The 16,730-nt window shown below is 41.7% G+C and overlaps 1 protein-coding gene across 8 annotated transcripts in view; it reads right to left on the bottom strand.

The window, feature by feature from the left end:
* MAP4K3 (mitogen-activated protein kinase kinase kinase kinase 3) overlaps positions 1 to 16,730 on the bottom strand; it is a 99,765-nt gene that overhangs the window by 71,548 nt on the left and 11,487 nt on the right. For all 8 annotated transcript variants that reach the window (XM_015418068.1, XM_015418071.1, XM_015418074.1 and 5 more), the window contains exons 2-6: positions 13,846 to 13,903; positions 11,482 to 11,572; positions 4,957 to 5,021; positions 1,429 to 1,484; positions 572 to 619 (exon numbers count right to left, since the gene is read on the bottom strand). In XM_015418068.1, the coding sequence (XP_015273554.1) occupies positions 572 to 619; positions 1,429 to 1,484; positions 4,957 to 5,021; positions 11,482 to 11,572; positions 13,846 to 13,903 (318 nt within the window). The remainder of the gene's footprint in view (positions 1 to 571; positions 620 to 1,428; positions 1,485 to 4,956; positions 5,022 to 11,481; positions 11,573 to 13,845; positions 13,904 to 16,730) is intronic.

The following is a 16,730-nucleotide window of genomic DNA, read 5'->3' as shown; positions in this document are numbered from 1 at the left end:
GCAAAAACCTCCGGTCCTTTCCATCTCTAGATTGGAAAGCAGTTTCACTGAGGATCAACAGATTTGATAAATGGTGTGAAATAACAGCAAATAATTAATTATTGAACAACAAATTCAGTTACGAGAACATGTACTAAGTTTGAGAACATCACTGCTGTTTCAAACTATTTCGTTAGCAGAAAGGTGCATGGACAAACTAATTAATTAGCAGATTTTCCAATAGCAAGAGGTTTAAAACTAAGGCCAGTCTCTCAAGAAAAACAACAAACAGACAAGGTCAGAATAACCTAAAACTCCCTCAAAATATAGAAAGCAAGTATATAACGAGCATGATATGGAAGAAGCTGTGGACAAGATACAATTTTCTGTGCCACTATCCCAAATACTAGGAGATGAGCTATGGTATCATACTTAATTCACACTGTCAAACAAGAAACAGTCTCATGTTATCCCAGTAAAAGGGGGGGGGGTCCATTAATATGACAGTTTTCCCAGTTCAGCTTACAAAATTTAACATTTTGAACAACTGGAAATGTTATTAATCAAGGGAAAAAATAGAGAAAAGTCATACCTTTATGTCTCTGTGCATTTTTCCTTTACTATGAAGATAATATAATCCCTACAGTGGGAAAAAAAGCTGCTGTAATTAAAGATCATGTGTGTGTGTGTGTGTGTGTTTTGTCAAGAAAAACCACACCAGATTGAAGAAACAAAGTTACATATCTGTGGCTGTCTCAGTTTAAATTATTTGCATCAACATCACTGCAGAATCAACCCATGCTTGAAGTGGTGACAGAAGGAGAGAGGGACAGAGCAGGAGTCACACAAGCAAGGAGGAGGAAAGCTTGTTTCCTCCTCTAAAGGCAAACTAGTAAAAAGTTACCCTTCTGGACACATTCAATACAGCGATAAGCATCGCAGAAATATAAAGCTGCACTGAAGCCTGCAATCCTAAGTGTACCGATGCAGAAATAAGCACCACTCCTTCCAGGTAAACACGTTAGGGATTTGGGTGCCAAACATTTTTTTCCTTATTATATACCGGCTGTGTAACACTATAAAACAGTCAGAAGTACACAGAATCTGTGACCAGAGCAGCTCACCTTGTGCCTAAGAATCAAAGGCAAAGCATCAGTTAAGACAGGCATATCTCTCTGAAGCACCCTAAGCCAAAACACACACATATATGGACAAATGCATAAGCTACAGCATTGGTGTGTTTTTTTTAATGATAACTAAGAACCAGATGAGAAATTTCATTTTTAGGTACTGAAAATTCTGTAACAGAGCATCATAACTGTCACCTCAGTTACCCATAATTTATGAGTAACTTGACATCCATCATTATCCAGGACAAACACCTGGGGTCTTATTTTTCCTTCAGGTTATTCTACCCCAAAAGGCCAGTAATAAAAGAATTTCATTTACCTGTAGTGTTTCTCTGCTAACATAAGCAATCTGCTGTTCTGAAAGAGGGCCAGTCACTAGAAGAAACAATAACATTGCCCCCCAAAGAGAATTAGAATGCACAAGATAACAAATCTTTAACACCCTATTCAAATGTCATGCTCTCTCTGTACATACCTCAGGTATGGTCAATTAATTTTTCAGGCCTTGAAACAGAAGTTACAGGAAAGTAAGCACCCTCTTAAACTTTGCTAGAAAGCAAAGTGAGCCCCAGAATATAAGAATGCAACCCAAGACTCCAAGAAGGTTCAAATAACTAACATTCTAGTTTCATTCTGTTCAGTGAATGTCTAAGCCTTTGATGAAAGGTGAAATTTACTGTCCTCATAAATTTGTCTGTTTCTCCCTTCTCACCTTTAAAAGAAGCACCTGGATGCCTTTTTGCTGTGTGTGCTTTTTAGGGAGTGACTCATTTATTTTACCATTTATCACCTGCCTTTCAGTTATTTGCTCCCAAGACCGTTTATGGAGACAAGGTTACACATGACATGACTAGAAGTTAACCCAACTCTCCTGTTCTGGCTGCTGCTTGAAGAAAGGGACCTTGTTCTTTCTCCCTCTGGCTGATACAAGAATCTGATTCCCTATACTTGGTTCCCTGTTAGAATTTTTTTCATCTGCTTTTTGTTCCTTTTAAAATGTGTTTCTACTGCATTTTATCCTGCCTTCCCTCCAAGTTCAGGACAACATTCACCCTCCCCAGCTCTCCATTTGTCAATAACAAAAACCCTGCAAGGTAGATTAGGTTGAAAGCATGCAACTGGCCTAAGATCACCCAGAGAGCTTCATGGCTGAGCTGGTATCTGAACCTTAGTTTGCTTGGTCCATCTGAAATGCTACCCCTTTCTCACACTGGGGGTCATTTGAAATTTGTACACAAGTTTGTTGCAGATCCTTGAATAGTTGATCTTAGAGTAGTCTAAGGGTGGTCTGCCAGGAGAGGGAAAGGTAGTATGTAAAATAATAACCAGAGTTTACAATGGCCTTCATCGTTACAACTTGAGTACAATGAACTCAGTCTTTGCTCATGGAAGCCCATTCTATCATATGCCGAACAAGATCTGACTGAGAGGAGCTGTAATGAATTCCAGGTGACAGCAACATTGGCAGTGGTGACATCCAATTTAAATGGCCTAAGAACTGTATAGGTATGCAAGGAAATGAGCATGCTGAATTCCTTTGGATTTTACCTAGTTTAATTCTTGAGGCTGGCCTGGAGTGAAAAACAGCTTGGAAATGAAATAGTAGCAGAATATTTCAGTCTTTTTTTAAAAAAAAAGCAGGTTGGCAGCCAAAATCAGCAGTAACAGGAAAGCATTAGCAGCCGACATCTGTTCAGCCACATACACATAAAAAGCTCATTTCCTCTCACACAGGTGGCACCATCACAAGGGCATCCATCATAGCTTTTAACAGAGAGACAAAGGAATGACTCGGCAAAAGAAACAACACACCATATTTGTACAAGTCAAGAATGCCTTTTCATCAGGTGTCAGAGATAACAAAAGCATCAACAGAGTCAAACTGTCATTCATCTGTCAAAAATTCACACCTCAACACTTATGAAATTATAACCAACTGTTGTGCAAGTGGAAAACTGTTCCAAAATAATAAAAAAATGAAGAAGTTAGCAAGAACTGTAGCTAAAGCAACTTCTTCACACCAGGCCAGACCATATTGCCTAACACAAATTATGTAATAACAGTTTGGCAGGGAGAGGCAAGCTATTAGTTGAAGTATGATTCAGTAACTATACTGTGATTGTGGCTTCTTCTTTAGTACAAGTGGGGCCATGACTCGTAACATACTTCTGGGCAATAAACTTTGGCACATTAAAAACGGCATCACATAACACACAGTCAAGGCTTGAATAAGCTATCATGAAGTAATGCTGAATTAGCCCACAGTGCCCAAGTGGCTTATGCCACTGAAAGAAGAGGTTAGGGACTGGTAACCGTCAAGGCCTGCCATTCAGTCTAGACATTTGACCCGAACACAGAACTGAAGCATAAAGAACCATTTTTAATCTGCATTCAACTATGAATGCAAAACATTACATTTTCCCATAAGCAAAGTAAAAGAATGGGGATTCTTATCACATGTCCATGTTGATAAGATCCACCAAGATCAACAAGGCTGATTTGTGTATATAGGAGCAGGGTCCAAGTCTTCGATAACTATAACTATATTTATATTTAAAATGTACCTACAAGTAAGCAGGGATTGATGCAAGATAGGTGGATCTTCAGCTCACATTACTTTTTCAGTTGGAGAACAGTAATGTATGCAAACAAAGAATCCAATTACAATTAAAAGCAGGCATGTCAGTCCCCTCTTTTATACAAACTACCCTCTTAAATCACAAATCATCAATAACTTTTCCTACTAGTAGTACTGGGGATAACAAAAGTAGGAAAAATTAAGGAAGAAGGGCTGATATTGTGAGAGACAGGTTGTTTCCACAGAGATTATTTGTCCTGGGTTTGAGGCTGTTGGGATTTGGCTTTATTTCCTGCTTTCCCACAGCATCATGTTGTATCCACATACCTCCTGAGGTTCCCCCAGTTTTTCTTCTGATGATCTTAAAACCTGCTTTGCTGCAAAATTTTGAAAGAGCCTGGATAGCTTCTGTATGGATGGGAACATTTGGATTTTCCCAGTCCTACACACACAGCATCTATTTTTCTTGCCATTGTCCCTGCAGTGGTCATTTTCTCCCCTGTCCTGCCGTGGAGCGTGTGTGTGTGTTCTTTTAAATTGGCAACTGGATATCACAAGTGGGGGACCTGTGAGACTTGTGGGGGAGGGAAATCCCATCTCCCTCCCATTCTCTCGCTGAGCCTGCTCCAGCTTCCAGGCTCCACCACACCAAGGTAAGAAGGAAGCTTTACTTTTTGGGGGGATTTAAACTCCCACCCCCACCCCCCGGTATTTTTAGAACATTTCAAATTTTTCTGCAAACTCGGAGGGGGGGTCACCCAAATTTGCTGAAAAATCTGTTTTCGGTATGCATGGCTTCAGTCCATGGATTCAGGTATCCACAGATGGGGGCCACACTGCTGGGAGAGCAGGGCAGGGGCACTATGGGGAAAACCACCATTCAGAAACCCCATTACCACTTCACTGTATTGGCAGCTGCAACAGCAACAGAGAAACTACACAAGCTTCTCCCAGATGTAGAAAACATCATAGTTGTAATATATAAAGATTCCAAATTATTGCCAAGAGGTTTGACTTTCTACTTAACATAGGCCGTAGGCTTTAATTGATACATTGTGTAGATGTACATTGTACAGACTCTGAAACAAACATTCCATCATCACATATTATTTTTATTAAAATCTTTATACCCCACATTTCCTCAAGGTTTAAGGCCACTACTGAAGAATACAACAAACTCTCTTAATGTAACATACAGAAACTTTCTGTTTCCTATTTGCCATTTCCAAAAATGTCACCTGGTTTATTAAATGGGCAGATTCAACTTACCATGATAAATGTCCTGCAGTGACCCACCTCCACAGAACTCCATACAAATCCACAGCTTGTCTCGCCTTAAAAAAATAATAATCAGAGATTATTAATTCTGTGTATTTACAAACACTGAATGCTGCCTTGACAATTGGTAATGCCATACATTTTGTAAGACAGCAAAATTCAATAATGCTACGAAAAGTTGCAGTAGGAAAAATAGGAAAACCCAACTTGAGATGGATTGAGGCAGTCAAGGAAGCCATGGTCCCATTTGCAAGACCTGAATAAGGCTGTTAAAAACAGGGCATTTTGGAGGACGTTATTTCACAGGGTCACCATAAGTTGAAAGCGACTTGACTGCACTTAACACAGACACACAATGTGTTACCTTATACCTTGAATTCCCCTACAGGTAACAGCCTAAGACTGCACATTATGCGAAGTATCTTAATCTTGCATAAATCATTCTCTCTTGCCTCCTACTACAAATTTCAAGATAAAGACCATAAAAGAGCATCTATAGAACTATTCTCAGTGGCTGATACATAACAGTGGACTTTTTGACTCCTGAGAATGAAGGAAAGGAGGCAAGACCATTTTGGCCAACCTGGTAATTCAGTGGCCAGGTCTGGCAGGATTAGTTGTTACTTCATTCTTTCCTTGGGTTTCTTTCAGTGTTGTGTGTGTTGTTGTGAGGTCCTGGAGGAGAAATTTAGGCTGCTGGGCAGGAAACTTAGGTCCAGGACCTCCAAGGTAGCCTTCTCAGAAGTGTTACCTGTTCCACGCGCAGGGCCGGAGAGACAGGCAGAGATCAGGAGTCTCAATGCGTGGATGAGACGATGGTGTAGGGGGGAAGGGTTCAGGTTTGTTAGGCACTGGGATACTTTTTGGAACAAGAGGGAGCTGTACAGGCGAGACGGTCTCCACTTGTCCCGAGAAGGAACCAGGCTGCTGGCACTTAAAATCAAAAAGGTGGCAGAGCAGCTTTTAAACTAAATATTGGGGGAAAGCCGACAGGAGATGAAAAGTCTCTGGTTCGGGTTGGCTCATCTGAGAGAGGTGAGGGGGTACCGGTTGCTTTTCTACAGGGAGGTGGATTGAAATTGTCCACAGAGGCCATGGCTGGTGACATGGACTGCCGGACAACGACTCGAGATAGCAAGAGGAAGGATGCAGGCTTAACTTGTAAGGGAAATTACAGCTGTTTCTATACAAATGCTAGAAGTGTCCGAGGTAAAATCGGGGAGTTGGAGTGCTTGGTGTCGGAGGGAAAAATAGACATTGTGGGTATTTCTGAAACTTGGTGGGATGAGGAAAATCAGTGGGACACAGTGATTCCCGGTTATATATTATATCGGAAGGATAGGGGGGGAAGGGTTGGAGGTGGGGTAGCTCTGTATGTCAGAGAGGGTATAAAGTCTAGAAAGATTGAGAGGCTAAGTGAATTGGATTCGCTTCTGGAAGTTCTATGGGTTGAAATAGGGGGGCCAAAAGGAAACTTAACACTGGGAGTTTGTTATCGCCCACCAGATCAAAAGATAGAGGAGGATTATAAAATGATGAATGCCTTAAAGATAGCAACTAGACAAAAACACTGTGTAATAATAGGTGATTTTAACTACCCACACATTGATTGGGTCAATATGTGTTCTAGTCGGGAAAAAGAGATTGAGTTTCTAGACACTCTAAATGACTGTGCTATGGAGCAGATGGTCACGGAACCTACCAGGGGAGAGGCGATCCTTGATTTGGTCCTAAGTAACACTCAAGACCTGGTGAGAGATGTAAAAGTGATTGCACCGCTTGGAAACAGTGATCATAATGTTGTTGAGTTCATCATTTGTACAAATAGAGAATTGGCCAAAAAGACTCACACAACCATTTTTAACTTTAAAAGGGGTAATTTCTCTGATATGAGGGGACACGTGGGGAGGAAACTGAAAGGAAAAGTAGAAAGGGTCAAAACAATTGGGGAAGCTTGGGATCTATTTAAAACTACGATCCTAGAAGCTCAAAAAATATATATTCCGCAGGTTAGGAAAGGCACAAACAGGTATAGGAAAAAGCCTGCATGGTTAACAAACAGAGTAATGGAGGCTGTAAAAAGTAAAAAGAATTCCTTTAAGCAGTGGAAAGCTAGTCACAGTGAGGCTGATAAAACGGAACACAGGCTATGGCAAATAAAATGCAAGTCTGAGGTCAGGCAGGCAAAAAGGGAATATGAGGAGCATATAGCAAAAAACGTAAAAACCAACAATAAAACTTTCTTCAAATACATTAGAAACAGGAAACCAGCCAGGGAGGCAGTGGGGCCCTTGGACGACCAAGGGGTAAAAGGAGTATTGAAGGATGATAGGGAAATGGCTGAGAAGCTAAATGCATTTTTTGCCTCCGTCTTCACTGTGGAAGATGAGAAGTGCTTGCCCACTCCAGAACCACTGATTTCAGGAGGGGTGTTGGAAGACCTGAGTCAGATTGAGGTGATGAGAGAGGAGGTCCTAAAACTGATAGACAACTTAAAAACTGAAAAATCACCAGGCCCAGATGGCATACATCCGAGAGTTCTGAAAGAACTCAAATGTGAACTTGTAGATCTCCTGACAAAGATATGTAATCTTTCCTTAAAATCTGCCTCCATTCCTGAGGATTGGAAGGTAGCTAATGTCACTCCCATCTTTAAAAAGGGTTCCAGAGGAGATCCGGGAAATTACAGGCCAGTCAGTCTGACGTCGATACCGGGTAAATTGGTGGAAACCATTATTAAGGAAAGAATTAGTAGGCACATAGATGAACAAAACCTATTGAGGCAGACTCAGCACGGTTTCTGTAAGGGAAGATCTTGTCTCACTAACCTGTTAGTGTTCTTTGAGGGGGTGAACAAACATGTGGACAAGGGGGATCCAATAGATATTATTTACCTTGACTTCCAGAAAGCTTTTGATAAAGTTCCTCATCAAAGGCTCCTAAGTAAGCTCAAAAATCATGGGATAGAAGGACAAGTCCTTTTATGGATCAAAAACTGGCTAGTTCATAGAAAACAGAGAGTGAGTGTAGGTGGGCAATTTTCTCAGTGGAGGGTGGTAAGCAGTGGGGTACCGCAGGGATCAGTACTTGGTCCACTGCTTTTTAACTTGTTCATTAATGATTTGGAGATGGGAGTAAGCAGTGAAGTGGCTAAATTTGCGGATGATACAAAGTTGTTCAGGGTGGTGAAAACCAGTGAGGATTGTGAGGCACTCCAAGGGGATCTGTCAAGGATGGGCGAGTGGGCGTCAACATGGCAAATGGGGTTCAATGTGGCCAAGTGCAAGGTGATGCACATTGGAGCCAAAAATCCTAAATATAAATACACATTGATGGGGTCTGAACTGGCAGAGACTGAGCAAGAGAGAGATCTTGGAGTTGTAGTGGATAACTCACTGAAAATGTCGAGACAGTGTGTGACTGCAATAAAGAAGGCCAATGCTATGCTGGGGATTATTAGGAAGGGTATTGAAAACAGATCAGCCAATATAATAATGCCCCTATATAAATCAATGGTGAGACCTCATTTGGAATACTGTGTGCAGTTCTGGGCACCACACCTTAAAAAGGATATTATAGCTTTGGAAAAAGTGCAGAAAAGGGCAACTCGAATGATAAAAGGGTTGGAACACTTTCCCTATGAGGAAAGGTTAAAGCGCTTAGGGCTCTTTAGCTTGGAGAAAAGACGACTGAGGGGTGACATGATCGAGGTTTATAAGATTATGCATGGGAAAGAGCAGGTAAAGAAAGAGGTACTTTTCTCCCTTTCTCACAATACAAGAACTCGTGGGCACTCCATGAAACTGCAGAGCGGTCGGGTTAGAACGGATAAAAGGAAGTACTTCTTCACCCAAAGAGTGATTAACACATGGAATTCACTGCCACAGGAAGTGGTGGGTGCTACAAGCATGGACGGCTTCAAAAGGGAATTAGATAAGCATATGGAGCAGAGGTCCATCAGTGGCTATTAGCCACAAGGTATAGCTAGGGGCTCTGGGGCAAGTGATGCTCTGTCTTCTTGGTGCTTGGGGGGGGGGGGTCAACAGTGGGAGGGCTTCTAATGTCCTGGCCCCACTGCTGGACCTCCTGATGGCACTGGTATTTCTGGCCACTGTGTGACACAGAGTGTTGGACTGGATGGGCCTTTGGCCTGATCCAACATTGGCGTCTCTTATGTTCTTATGTTGGTTTTTGGGGTTTTTTTGCTATTTGTGCTTTTAATTTCAAGAGGATATAACCCATCAGGATTCTTCTTAAACAAGAAAAATAAAATAAAAAACATGATGATGCTACCTACATTATTCAAAACACAGCCAAAACATAAAAAGGTTAACATGATAACTTTTAAAATGTATTGCAGAGCGGGAAAAAATGCAGGACACATCATTCTGATTAATCTTCTATCAAGACACACGTCTATCAAGACTGAAGCATGATTTCCCGCCATTTTTCGCCCGCGTGGGCGATCACCTGCTTTTTAAAAACATTTGTTTTAGAGTGCTATAGCGCTATAACGCAACACCAAAACAGCACTATAGCAACCCCATTGGAATTCCTGGACTTCACAAGGATACATGAGATGGCTACATCTGCCACCTGGAAACAAGTACCCCATTGGATACAGGCTTCAAGCGGGAGATCAGGGCATCAGTGATTGGTGAGATAGATGTTGCTAACCCTTCCATGCCCAAAGATGAGTCAGGGGAGGGTGATGGGTTGCAACAAGGTAGTTATGGAGACCATGACTAATAGATCAGTAGCCTCTCACACAGTCACACAAAACCACTGTAACCAGACAAGCCTACCACTCACCAACCAACCCACAAAGATAAGCGGCTTGCCTCCCTGCCATTTATACTTGACCCAGCTCTGTGCCAGTCACTTCCCAGCCAATCGCCTCTTGGAATGGATGAGTGCACATCGGGCTGGGTTAGCAACATCTCCCGCTTGAAGCCTGTATCCAATGGGGTACTTGTTTCCAGGTGGCAGATGTAGCCATCTCATATATCCCAGTGGAGTCCGGGCATTCCAATGGGGTTGCTATAGTGTTGTTTTGGTGTTGTGTTATAGCGCTATAGCGCTCTAAAACGAACGTTCCAAAAAGAAAAAAAAGATGGAGATCGCCCGCAGCGAAAAAGGGTGGGAAAAAGTGGTGAAGTCTGAAATGCCAAACCACTTCAGAGACGGCTCTTTACCAGTAGGGGAAAGGCTTGTGTGAAATGGCAGCCCTGTACCGGTTTACTCCAAGACGGATCAATAACAGCTTAAAACCGCTTAAAACCGGCTTTAAAAGGGGAATGTGAAATTCCCTATAATCTTTGGAGGCCTTGCTTTGGTAGCTCCCGCCATCTGAGGCCAGACGGGTGGTGACCTGAGAAAGGACTTTATTAGTCATGCCATCAAAATTTTGGAACTCCCTTCCTGGGGGATTTGTCTCCCTATATTTTTGTTTCATTTGGCATACCCTCAGTAACTGTTATTGGCTCTCCTCCTTGGTTCTGGTTTATGAGTTCGTATTGAATTATTTTATAATTTTAAATTTTGCTTTTAATTGTTCAAATGTTTTAATGTTACCTACACGTATAATAAGTAATCAATTAACTGTCATGTAATTTCACAAATCTTGTGATTTCACAAGAGTAAGGATATCCACAATTCATTCATTCAAATAAACATTCAGGGAAGACTACATGCCCATAAGTATCTTTAATGTCCATGTACTTTACTAATTTCCTTCAGTGACATAAATGAAATTTAAACAATAAGAGATTTCCAAAACTTTAATAAATGTTAACTGTGACGAAACATGATTTCCAGCTTTGAGGGATAGGACAGAATAGGACTAACACTAATAAATTTATCAGGAGAGACTATTGCTATTTCTATTTCTCAGGAAAGTACCCCAAGAAAAACTGGCTGCCCTAATGCCAAGAGAAACAACTAGAGAAGAATATCAAAGATCCTTAATTCAATACAGAGAAAGTAGTGAATGGAAGTATAATGAGGATTTAGTAAACAGAGGGATGACAGCATTAGCTGATTAGTCAGCATGACTAATTTATTAATTCCTTGATCAGACATTAAAGGATCATCTGTACTCCCTGGCTTCTCCACTGCCTCCACTTATCCTTACTCTTTAGGAAACTGGAGGATGAACACCTACCATACCTGGGAAAATGGAATGAAGTGCAGGACAGGAAAGAGAGTCCGCATAGTCATTTTTTCCTACAACATCACTGAGTACAGAATCAGTGCTAGGACTACAAAGAAATCTGAAGTGATGGATATAAACAAACAGAGAGAAACCAAGATCTTCAAGATTTGCTAGATTAAAAAAGGAAGGAGACACATATTTTAATTAAAAAAATATTAAAACCCCCTAAGGAGTAAGGGAAACCACAGATAATTAAAGAATAGCACTAGTAAATCTCCTCCCTCTGCCCGTGAGTCAGAATAGGCATTTCATTTATCCAGGCAATAAAGAAATGAACAATATATAGCTTTGAAATACTGTACCTGAGATAGCTGCCAAAATAAGCAACGATGTTTTGATGCTTACAATCTTTCATCATAATGATTTCTTGCTGCACAACAGCAAAATCTTCTCCTGGAAACAGAATACTTTTTTACTAATTTAATTTTGAGAGTAATAATATTGGCATCCTTTACAAGGATAGTGTACAGATTACTGAGATAATACAGATGTGAAATGTTTCAAGCACATAAAACGCACTAAACACTAAATACGATTATTTCCCCGAAATATCCATAATTCTTCAATGATACATTAAATTACCCTAAAATTATTCAGTTGTGATGTTTTCCATGAAATTGCACGGTGTACTGAAATGTTTGTCTATTTGTGTATGACAGCAAGGGGGGGGGGAATAATTCCAGTGCTCACCATGGGGCTGCCACTTAAAACTGCTGCCTCTAAAAGTTTTCCTGCCTCCTCCCTTAGGAGACATGATGCTATTATGACACTGGTATACTCCGACACACACATCACTGGCTGCCACTGCTGGGGAGACACCACAGATAATGCACCCCCTTTTTTCCATGGAAAGAAAGATGAACCCAACATGGGGCTGTCATTTTAGCTAGCAGCCTTGTACAAAGCACTGTATCTATTCCTTTCCTTAGAATTACTACTACTCCTTTTGTCCTCAGGATTCAGATTTTTAAAGGATATAGATTTTCTGGCAGAGGTTAGACTACATTAATATAATGTACAGACTACGTCAATACTGGCAGGAAATGATGTCAGGGAATAGTCACTATGGTGAATTTGGACAGGTCATACCTATGGTTGTTAGAACCCCTGCACAGATCTACTAAGGGTTCCTGCCTTACATAAACACTGACCACACACTTTTCAGGTTTTTCTCCACAGTCATAAGCATAAGAAATAAAAGCATTTAAAAAAGTAAGACTATGGAACCTGTACTAATCTGGTTCTCTGTAACAAGGCAAGGCTATGGATGCAAAGCAACACCCCAATTTCTAATGTAAATACAGAATACACAGCCTCCCTGAATGTTTGCCTTGGCAAAGGCTGCTGTACAGAAGGAAGTTTATTCCTTTGCTCTTTCCGCTTCAGTGCTGGTCTGTAGGTGCTCTCTTATAAAGGTCCTTGAAAACAGCCTAAGTGTTACCTACGGCTACCTTCCTGCTTAGATCATATTCTTAAATAGCACACACATAATTTCAGCAAGCCAAGAGAGTAGACAAGGAAAAGAAATTGCTAACAGCACTGCATTTTCAGCATTTTATCAGTCTTAGATTCTTTCTAGCTTTTTTTAAAAAAAGCTTGAAATGCAGAATTCTGCACTTTCAAGCAATTAAAGATGTACAGAACAGGAATAAACCAACATCACATTTTGGTCATTTAAATGCTGAAGAACCAAGGCTGGTAAGACATACTCTACTAACTCATGTGGGACTGAAGAGAATACACAACAGGGCCTTTGCTGTTTTGGCACCCAATGTTGGAACTAGAATTAGGTGAGGCACTGCCACTGGATGGGCACATCCAATTGGTAGACTGGACATAGCTGTTGGATGGGATGACCCGCGGTTTCTGTTCAGCTTTGCTGGTCACTTTTAACATGGCTCAAAAAAAGAAAATAATAAATGCAAATTCCAAATGACCCTATGCTTATCTATCACTGTCATTAATGTAAGAAAAACAATGGTAGCATGCTATAACTGAAAAATTACAACTATGTGAATCTAATTGTGTACACAAATGTTACTTACAGATCTGAAAGAATATGAACAATGTAAATGATAGAACAAATCTAGAGTCCAGTGGCACCTTTAAGACCAACAAAGCACACAAAAGCTCATACGTTGAATAAAACTTTGCTGGTCTTAAAGGTGCCACTGGACTCTAAATTTGTTCTACTGCTTCAGACCAACACGGATGACCACCTCAGTGTAAATGATAGTACAGGCAAAGTATATAAACCTAAATATAACTGCTAAAATACTGTCTACCTAACATTGCAATTTTTTATTCCTTCACAAGAAATAATCTCTTTGATGATTTGCAGAATGTATACATAAGCAAACTGTATTTCATAACAATTAGCAGATACAAAACACTCTTGAAGAATCCCTGCTATCTTCCTCTTGATTTTACAAGCTGTAAGCCCTTCCTTCTCACACACTCTCCAGTAAGTCTTGATATCTTATTAAGATGTTAACTGAATACTGTTAAAAATTATTCAGGGAAATAAGTCAAAAAGAATGTTATGAGGGTGCCTGTAATTCACTGTACTGTTTTTTTTAAAATTAATAAGTAAAGCAATTAATTAATAAATAAGTAAAGTAAATGTAATGAACAGCAATTCAAAAGGAGAAAGAGGGAATGCTTACCTGGTTCTAATTTTATTACTTTAATCGCTGCCAGTTCACTTGTGTTAACATTCCGAGCCTATTAAAAAAAGTAAGGTATTTTTAGAGCCAGAAAAACAACAGTCATTGCTATTAAGCACTTAAATGATTTGCTTTGAGTCCTTCTAAGAGAAAAATAGAAAAAAATAAATAAATGCTTGGATCAGGAGATTATATCAAAATAAGCCACCTACAAGGTCTAGACAGGTGAAAGAGCAGAATTCAAAAATAAATAACTCCCAGATAATTTCACTCCTATTTATATACAGGAAAAATGGACTATAGAGGAGTATTTCTATGTGATAAAAATAATGTAATTAGCCACCCAGGACTTTGGGAGAAAAGCAAAGCTACACATATTAACATAACTTGATATCTTACTTTTCCATAATTATTCATACAGGGCTGGATCCAAACTAAATTGATAATTTCAACCAATTTCCCCTGCAGCAACACCCCTGTATAGAAATATTGATTTCTAAAAGCCCCTGCCTTCCCCTGGAATGACTTCTGATACCATGCTGTGCTGTATTTCCTGTTGAGGCCAAGTGGTGGGCCCCATGGCATTGGTTGCCATACCATAAACCCACATTCTTCACACCTCCACGCTGTGAGAGACCAGATGGCCTCTCCCAAGCATGTCAGAAGCTCACGTAGCCGATGGAGGGGCTGGAGTTTGGGGGTCACCTGACTGCAGAGGGTGGTCTCCGGACCTAGCCTATCCCCACCCGTTGCCATGACCACCAACAGTTGGACACACACCATTCCACTCCGTATTGGCCCCTGGCCAGGGCTAATTTGGGACAGGGATTGCACTATATCTGGTCATTCCCAATGAGAGGAACTTCTCCTGCTGTGCTCTCTGCTGCTCTGTGTTCTGTGCACCTGAACTGTTGTCCTGCCATGTGGTCTGTGGGAGAACAAAGGACTGCTTTTGTGAGCTGAGCATGTGCTTGCAAGGATGGAATTCTTGTTCCTCAAAATCCCTTGATGCTACCTGGAGTATTACAATGGACAATCTTGAACTCTTGGATGCTTCCTGACATGGTAAATACGAATTACTGTTTAGTTAAGGCACACTGCCTTAGGTTTGTTATTTTGACATCCTTCTAGTCTATGCTAAATTCTCTACTGAATAAACTTATTCTGGTTTATAACTTGTCTGTATTGTTGTAACTGCATTCTAAGGCTAGACTCCTGTGCCTTATGCTCAACCTATAAGCTACCTCTGTGTAACATTAATTGTGCGTCTCTGGATAGAGGTGCTAGTGTGTACAACCCAGATGCCAACTGAGATTGTGGATTTCTAATCTCAGGCTGGCGAGGGATGAAGTAGAGATTCTGGTGGCCAAGTGCTCTGAAATTCAGAGAGGATAGCATACTCTCTGGGTGGTTGTTAAATGTATTGTAAAAGTGTAGGTTTCTCCCTCATTCCTGGACAGGCTTGGGGGCAGGATCCTATACAACCCCCCCCCCCCCGGTCCTTTCTTAAGGTCTTAGGCCTTCTAGGAGCAGCATTTCATAGAGGTCAATGGGCTGCAGTGGGAAGGTGAAGGAAGGAAAGTTCCATTGCGCTGATGGAAAATTGTCTGGATACAACCCACAGAGAATAGTGGGGCAACTTTAAGATGTAATGGTTCTCAAACTGTGCTGAAGTCAATGACAAATATCTTTAATGAATTGTTTGGTAAACTGGCATTTAGAGCCAGTGGTTAATTTGCATCTAAGTAGCAACTCCTGTACACAACTGTATAACTGGTAATAACAGCAATATTTATAAAGTACCTAAAAGATCTATATGAAAACTGAGGAAACTGACGGTGCAATCCAAAGGGAGGGACAACTGGCGCAGGGAGCCAACTAACCTCCACTGTGCTGTAACTTGGAGTTAAGCCAGTGCATGGCATGAACAGTGGTGTGCCATGCAGTTCCACCAATGTGGCTGCACGCCAACGGAGTGACAGTGCAAACCTCTGTGGCGTCGTAAAAGTGGGTGTTGCCGGGGGTGGTGGTGGCACCAGTTAGGGGGCTCCCAAAGCGTTTTCAGCATGGGAATTCCCCCAGAACAGGTGCAAAATTGTGCTGGCCAAAATAGTGGCATAGCGCATTGGCGGCCATGATGACCCCAAATTCATCCCCTCCCAGCTGCAGCCACACCAATGTGATCCCAAGCAACACAGGCTATTGATTAAGTCAGCACCCTCTCTTGTGCCAGCTGTGCCCCTCCTGAGCACCCAAACACAGGCCCCCCCCCACAAATGGATCCAGGAGATCGCCCCATAACTCCAGAGGTACGGCACGCCGCATGGAATGCTGTCTCACAGCTCCCTGCTGTGCAGACTTAGAGTAGGTACACACGCACCTCAGTGGTGAGCAAAACACAGACAGGGCACTTTGCACTGCTGGGTAAGGAGAAGAAGGAGGAGGAGAGGAAGAGGAGATTGGATTTATACCCCACCCTTCACTACCCAAAGGAGTCTCAGAGCAGCTTACAATCTCCTTTCCCTTCCCACAACAGACACCCTGTGAGGTAGGTGGGGCTGAGAGAGCTCTTTCGAGGACTGCTCTTGAGATAACAGCTCTGACAGAACTGTGGCTTGCCCAAGGTCACCCAGTAGCTGCATGTGGAGGAGTGGGGAATCAAATCCGGTTCTACACCAAACTGGCTCTCTTGGCGGGTACACACCACAGGGAGAGCAAAGGCCACACCTCTCCCAGATTTTGACTCAACAGGTACACCAGCTGCTCCTCTGCTGGGATCCCAAGGGGCAGCCGCACACAAACAGGTAAGCAAGGCACCCTCTCCCCAACCCCCATCCCCCCCATCCAACAACAGTGGCCACGAGCCATACTGCTGTCGCTGTGCT

The sequence above is a fragment of the Gekko japonicus genome, unplaced genomic scaffold (genome assembly GCF_001447785.1).
Source record: "Gekko japonicus isolate JY-2015 unplaced genomic scaffold, Gekko_japonicus_V1.1 scaffold1394, whole genome shotgun sequence".
Classification (NCBI taxonomy): Eukaryota; Metazoa; Chordata; class Lepidosauria; order Squamata; family Gekkonidae; genus Gekko; species Gekko japonicus.
The sequence above is the reverse complement of the archived record's forward strand: the minus strand, read 5'-3'. Positions and strand labels throughout refer to the sequence as shown.